This window comes from Lycium ferocissimum, chromosome 10 (genome assembly GCF_029784015.1).
Source record: "Lycium ferocissimum isolate CSIRO_LF1 chromosome 10, AGI_CSIRO_Lferr_CH_V1, whole genome shotgun sequence".
Lineage (NCBI taxonomy): Eukaryota > Viridiplantae > Streptophyta > Magnoliopsida > Solanales > Solanaceae > Lycium > Lycium ferocissimum.
The window spans coordinates 10403698-10410662 of record NC_081351.1 but is presented as its reverse complement, the minus strand read 5'-3'; the positions used below and the strand labels follow the sequence as shown (position 1 = coordinate 10410662).

General features: G+C 34.2%; 1 protein-coding gene and 1 pseudogene across 1 annotated transcript; both read left to right on the top strand.

Moving 5' to 3' along the window:
* Positions 1-1410: 1410 nt before the first annotated feature.
* LOC132032414 (uncharacterized) lies at positions 1411-2500 on the top strand. The gene has a single exon (XM_059422035.1). The coding sequence runs from the start codon at positions 1623-1625 to the stop codon at positions 2493-2495; it is 873 nt and encodes a 290-aa protein (XP_059278018.1). The 5' UTR covers positions 1411-1622; the 3' UTR covers positions 2496-2500.
* Positions 2501-4516: 2016 nt separating this feature from the next.
* On the top strand, positions 4517-6704 carry LOC132032413 (rust resistance kinase Lr10-like; annotated as a pseudogene).
* Positions 6705-6965: the final 261 nt, after the last annotated feature.

The window sequence follows — 6965 nt, the reverse complement described above, 5'->3', positions numbered from 1 at the left end:
ATTGTCAGTTGCTTGGTATAGTTCTTGAAACCACAATCCATTCCTTGATCTTCACAGTAGCTACAGTTTGGATTTAACCAACTTATATAGAAGTAACTAAATTCTAGAACATAGGGAACAGATGGAATTTCATCAATTTTCTTACAACCATCAAGAGGGAGATCATAATCCAAAGTTTCTGTATTGCTGACAGCAATTAACATGGAGTCAGGTGTATCAGAGCAAGCAACTGAGCTAATTGGGATACCAGAACAATTGAAAATGGAATAATTACAAATCCAAAAGGAAAGGAGATGCTAAAAAATTGAAGTGCAACAGGTTCACAACACAACTTCTCAGGAAAGAAACACGAATCTGCTGAGCCACATAATCGATATCCAGAACATGTAGTATAAGTGAATTGGTGAGTGTGAGTATGGTCATATTGTCATTACAAGATGGCTCGAAGCCTGGATATCCACAATGTTCTGGCTGATGTTGAAGCCGGGAGGGGAAATGAATGCTAGGGCCACCACTACTGCACCTAGACTATTTGCAGTCATATCCCCCGTAACCAAACACCGAAAAGGATGTCACAACTATGAGAAGTAAGTGCAAGAGGAAAAAGAAGGACATCTCGACTGGAAGGCATTCAAAATGGAACTTGCAGTTGTCTTTATAGAAATTTTACCAGTCCAGATTGTAGACTAGAATTAATTTGTCTGAAATGGTAAAACTAAAAATAAAAAGGACAGAACTATTTTTATCAATACATAGATGACTTGGCTGGTTAGACCAAAAAGAAATCTTTGATATCTCTTTCATTGGATTGTTGGCATGATTTCTCCTTTTTCTGCAGCTAGCAGGGTTGAGAGGTTTGCTGCGATACTAATTAGGAGGAGACTCATATTCACGACCCTTAGAATGAGAGACTGACTTTGTTTTCCTTTGAGGGGACTATTTTTTTTTTTTTGGGGAATAGGTACTTGGGATTTTTCTTTCATTCAATCGCTTGACTTTTTTGTATATGCAACAATATAATTAAGTGTGCCACGAGAGGGGGAGAGACAGAAGCGGAGCCAGAATTTAAAGCTTATGGGTTCGGAGTTCTAATTTTTTAAAGTTTCCGTGTTCTAAACTATAATTTGTACATATTTGACAAAAAAAATTAATACAAATATATGGTTCGGAGCAACACTACTAGGTTCCGCCGAACCCACACCCGAAGGGCTAGCTCCGCCCCTAGGGAGGGAGGATGAAATATACTCCCTCTGTCCCTATTTAAGTGTTTTACTTTCTTTTTGTTCTGTCTCAAAAAGAGTGTCTCTTTATAGATTTAATAAGTTTTTCAATATCAACATTCTACATAGCAAGTTTAATACCACAAGTTTTAAAGGATTACACACATTTTTAATTCAAAATCACAAAATTCAAAAGTCTCTCTTTATTTCTTAAACTCCGTGCCCAGTCAAACTAAAACACTTAAATTGAGATGGAAGGAGTATTTAATCTACTTGACTCCAACTCTGAGTGTTTGGCACCAGTAACGAAAAGAGAAAAACGCACAAAAACTTAAGCTCAGTTAACCAAGAAAAATGTATGGATGAACCAAGTTTCTTAAATTTCTTACAATCCTCATCTTTATGCATCTCTCTGAAACTCCATTCGCAGAACAGAACAAGCAGTGTGTCCCTTCTAGTTGTGGGCATATTCATGACATCAGTTACCCCTTTAGATTGAAAAGTGATCCGAAGCATTGCGGCCATGAAAATTATGAATTGAGCTGTGAAGGGAATCACACAATATTAGATGGGGATGAATCGAATTACCACATAGTACAAGCCATTAATTATGATAACTCCACTATTCACCTTGTAGATCCTGATATAAGAGAAAAAGTTGTTTGTTCTCTTCCTAAGCCTTTACGTTCAGCATACAGTTCACTCCTTAATCGTTTTACAACTTGGAGGAGGAGGTATCTGCCTAGCCCTAGTCATGTACGTAGCGTTCCAATTAGTTTAGTAGAAACAATCACTGTTTTCAGCTGTCCATTTCCCATAAATTCTCCAGACATTGTGGAAATTACTAGTTGTCTCAACAGGAGTTATGCTTCTTCCGGCTTATTTAGGGGACACAGATATGCAACCATGGCCGAATTATCACCATCTGATTTGAAAGTCGGGTGTAGTGTAGACCTCATGTCGATGACTTCATGGCATAATTACGATGCAAATGCTAATAGCTCCATTTTAAGTTTGCATAAAGCTTTGGCATATGGGTTTGAGCTTTCGTGGTTTCAGAACGTTTACTGTGACAAGTGCCCCCGCCACACGGGTAGAAATTCATATCAGTCCTGTGAAGGTGAAAATTCAAGGAATGTTCGCTGTGTGGAGATCAGTTACGGCTGCGACTACTACAATTTTAGATTCTTCAAAACGCCCGACTGTTGTAAGAACATTCCCTACGTCATGCTAGAATTTAAGACACTTTTAGCAATTTTGCAATGCAAGTCGTAAAGATCTCACTCATTCTTCTTCTTTTTTCTCTTTCTGGTTCTGGATTTTCTCTTTGGACGACCACAATCAAGCTCCTAAAATACTTGTTCTCCGCGTTCTTACAAGTAAGCACTCATTCTATTGTCAATTCTGGTTTATATATGTTCGGATTACATAGAAAAACGGTAAATAGTTGCAAGTTATTAAATGTTGTTATTCTTGCAGGAATAGTCCCATGGATGCTTCCTATAACTGGTAAGCCACATCTGATGTCATTAAACATTGATTTGTTAGGAATAGGAGGACTTAACTACAGACCACTAGACTAGAAATAAATTTATATGACAATTTGACTGGATGCACAGTTAAATTTAATGGAAAAGTTAGCCGATGTCCACCGAAAACAAATTATTCATCCGCCCATACCTCCTTACTTTGATACCCACCAAATTATTTATCAGTGTGCCTATTTCCCTTAATGCATTTGGAATGCAAGTAGTATTGTAGTACGTTGTAATAGATTATACTCCCTCTGTTTCAAAAAAAATTGTCTTAGTTTGACTTGACATAAAATTTAAGAAATACAGGAAGACTTTTGAAATGTGTGGTTAAAAACAAGCCTTAGATATTTGTGTGGCTGTAAATCATCTAATAAAGTTAAATTATTTCTAAATGTAGAAAGGTGTCAATCTTTTTGGAATAGACTAAAAAGAAAAGGAAGACAATCTTTTTGGGACGGAGAGACTAGTACATTGTGAATTATTTTTTAATGCATTTGAAAATGTCGATAGTATGTGTAGTACACTGTGAGTTATTTTCTTTCTTTTGTATTTATGTCTTTTTTTTTTTTTTTTTTTTTTGGCCTTATTATTTATTTATTTTCCCCTTTTTCTGTCTTTTTGTTTTTTTCTTTTAAAAAAGGGAAAAGGGTCAAAAATACCCCTCTACTTTGGAAAAAGGGTTAAAAATATCCTCCGAACTTATTTTGGGTCAAAAATACCCCTCTTGTCATTAAAGTTTTCAAATATACCCGTCTTGAGGGAAATTATCCCCCAAAATAACCCGAAATTATTTTTTAAACACGCTCCATCATTTAAACCCGACCCAACTAAATAATTACCCATAAGATCCCCTTATTCCCCCAATACGTAGGTTTGAAGTTTGAGGGAATTGGGGGAATAAGGGGATCTTGTGGGTTATTATTTAGTTGGGTTGGGTTTAAATGATGGAGCGGGTTTAAAAAATGATTTCGTGTTATTTTGGGGATAATTTCCATCAAGACAGGGGTATATTTGAAAACTTTAAGGATGAGAGGGGTATTTTTGACCCAAAATAAGTTCGGAGGATATTTTTAGCCCTTTTTCCAAAGTAGAGGGGTATTTTTGACCCTTTTATTTGAAATAAAATATAACAAGACTATTTTTAGACTAATAAAAATGTAAAAAATTAAAATCACTACACTACAACAAGAAGTAATTAATAAAATACTAAAATCATTTTGTTTTTGTTTTCTTCTTTCCTAATTTCAACTTGTTTTCAAAATTATTTTTTTAATATTATGATACTCACATGGTATATATCATATACTTACATGGTATCATAGAAGATTGATTCATTCCTTAAAAAAGACTACTCAGTCCTTTGTGATACTCACATAGTATATACCATATACTGACAGGGTATCAGAGAGGACTGACCATTCATTCCTTCAAGAAAAACACTCGGTCTTCTATGATACCAATTTAATATATATCATATACTAACAGGATATCATAGATAACAGATTCATTCCTTGAAAGATACTACCCAATCATCTATGATGCCCACATAGTATATATCATATCCTGGCATAGTATCGCAAAGGAATGGTTCATTCCTTCAAAAGAAAAGACTCTTTAGTCCTCTATGATATCCACTTGGTATATATCATATATTGACAAGCTATCATAGAGGACTGGTTCATTCCTTCATAAAAAGAGCTTAGTCCTCTGTGATACTCGCATGGTATATATCATATAAACAGGGCAACATAGAGAACTTGTTTATTCTTTCAATAGGGAGTGTAGTCCTCTATGATACCAACCTGATATATATTATATACTGACAGTGTATCGTAGCAGACTAGTTCATTCCTTCAAAAAAGAGTTTCGTTTTCTATGATACCAACCTAGTATATATCATAAACTGATAGAGTATCATAGAGAACATGTTCATTTTGCTATTTTAATTTTTATATCATATTTAGCAAATTTTACTTATGACAAAAAGTATAAAAAAATTAGAGTCATAATTTAGGTATAAGTTTTTTTTTTTCATTTACAAAATAAAAGAATATAAAAATATATTTCTATTCACTTACATTTTAATAAACAAGTTAGTGACTTTCGTCTAATTATTTTTCTTAGTTACTTCATGTTGTACTCTAATTATTTCGTGTGGGCAAATATGGGTAATTAATTTGATGTTTATGGATATTTTGTGTAGTTTTATTTGATTTTTAAATATAATTATGGAGAGTATAATACAAATATAAAGTAGAATTTGAAATGTTAGTATGGCAAGAGAATATCATATCAAAGTTTGATATATTTGAATGGTTTAATGAATTTACATTTCTGAAAATTGTGTAAGTTGTATAGAGTCTGATGTGGACATTTTTTAAGTGGCAAAAGGGAAAAATTAGCTAGCAAAACGAGGTAAGAGGATTTCTTGGGACAATTGCGCTTCAAGCGTCTCAATTATTCATCAACTAACGTGTTCTCACAATTTTTTTTGTACTAATATTACTATTTCTTTTAAAAACCACCTTACTTCCAAAATGATCGACCAAAAGTATTAACCTCCACGTTATATAACACTCTCACGGTTGCATTTTTACTTTAACCATTCACAAGTCTTTCTTTCTAATTTTATGAGGTTGTACACACGGCTTATTGTTGCAGTAAGAGTCATGCTACTTCCATGCATTTTTGTGTTTCTAATGGTGAAATTACGAAGAAGGCATTTGTCAATTTTTGATGCAATTGAAAGTTTCCTGCATAGTGAGAACAATTTCATGCCCATTTGATACCCCTATTCCAACATAAGGAAGATGACTAGGAATTTCGAAGAGAAACGAGGCCAAGGAGGTTTTGGTTCTATAAAGGCAAGCTTCGAAGTGGTCCTAATGCAGCAGTGAAAATATTGAGCAAGCCCAATGGTGATGGAAAAGACTTCATGAATGAGGTTGCCACGATGGGGAGGATTCATCATGTTAACATAGTACAACTTATTAGCTATTGTGCTGAGAGATGTAAGCGTGCCCTCGTATATGACTTCATGCCTAACGGATCACTTGAAAAGTACATCACACCCCGAGAAGGAGGGGATGATCTATTAAGTTGGGAAAGAAAGTTTGATATTGCACTTGGAGTTGCTCGAGGTATCGAATATTTGCATTGAGGTTGTGACATTCAAATTCTACATTTTGACATCAAGCCACACAACATACTTTTGGATGAGAATTTCATTGCAAAGATTTCTGATTTTGGTCTTGCCAAATTGTACCCCACAGATAATAGTATTGTAACTTTAACAGCAGCAAGGGGAACAATTGGTTATGTAGCTCCAGAATTGATCAACAGAAGCATTGGTCCCATATCTTATAAGGCGGATGTTTATAGCTTTGGAATGCTATTAATTAAGGTGGCAGGCTTGAAAAGAAACTTGGCAGCCAAAGAGAATACATCAAGCCAGTATTTCCCATATTGGATTTATGATCAACTCGAAGAGGAAAAGGAAAAGAAAATTGAAGTACTAGACGAGATACATGATGACGGAAAGGAGATCATAAAAAAGCTGAGTTTAGTTGCTTTGTGGTGCATAAAAATGAATCCGCTAGATCGTCCCTCAACGACTAAAGTAGTGGAAATGCTTGAAGGTGAATTACAAGCTTTACAAACACCTTCCAGGCCCTCTGAATCGCTGCAACTATCTTCACTAAAATTCAATATGAGTTCTTCAATAAGTTCAACTGAGACTGTGAAGTTGCTTGAGAGTTGTTCTGACTCTGCAAAAATAAATGTTATTATTGGTTGAAAAATGAGTGCCACAAATTAAAACACCAAACTACGTATGTAGTTTGTGTGCCTTATCTTTATGTAAGTTTCTTTTTTTCTTCGTTTTTTTTTTTATCTCTAAACAAAATCTTTAATACCAAGAAAAAAGGTTTGTGATTTGTCTTCATTATTTTATTAATATTCAGGAAGCCTAAAACTGAAAAAGAAGATGATAGCAAATTTCCAATGGGAAACTACACAAAATATCTATCTGGGCTATTTAATTGTTCTTTTTAAAAAAAAAAAAAAAAACTCATATACTTATTATTTATTCAAACGACCCATTTAGGCATAAAATATTTACTGTTGACACCCAATTTTGTCCCTCCTTTATTCAAATTTATTTCCTTGGGCTTTTAAATTAATTAAATCTAAATATTTTATTTTCGCCATT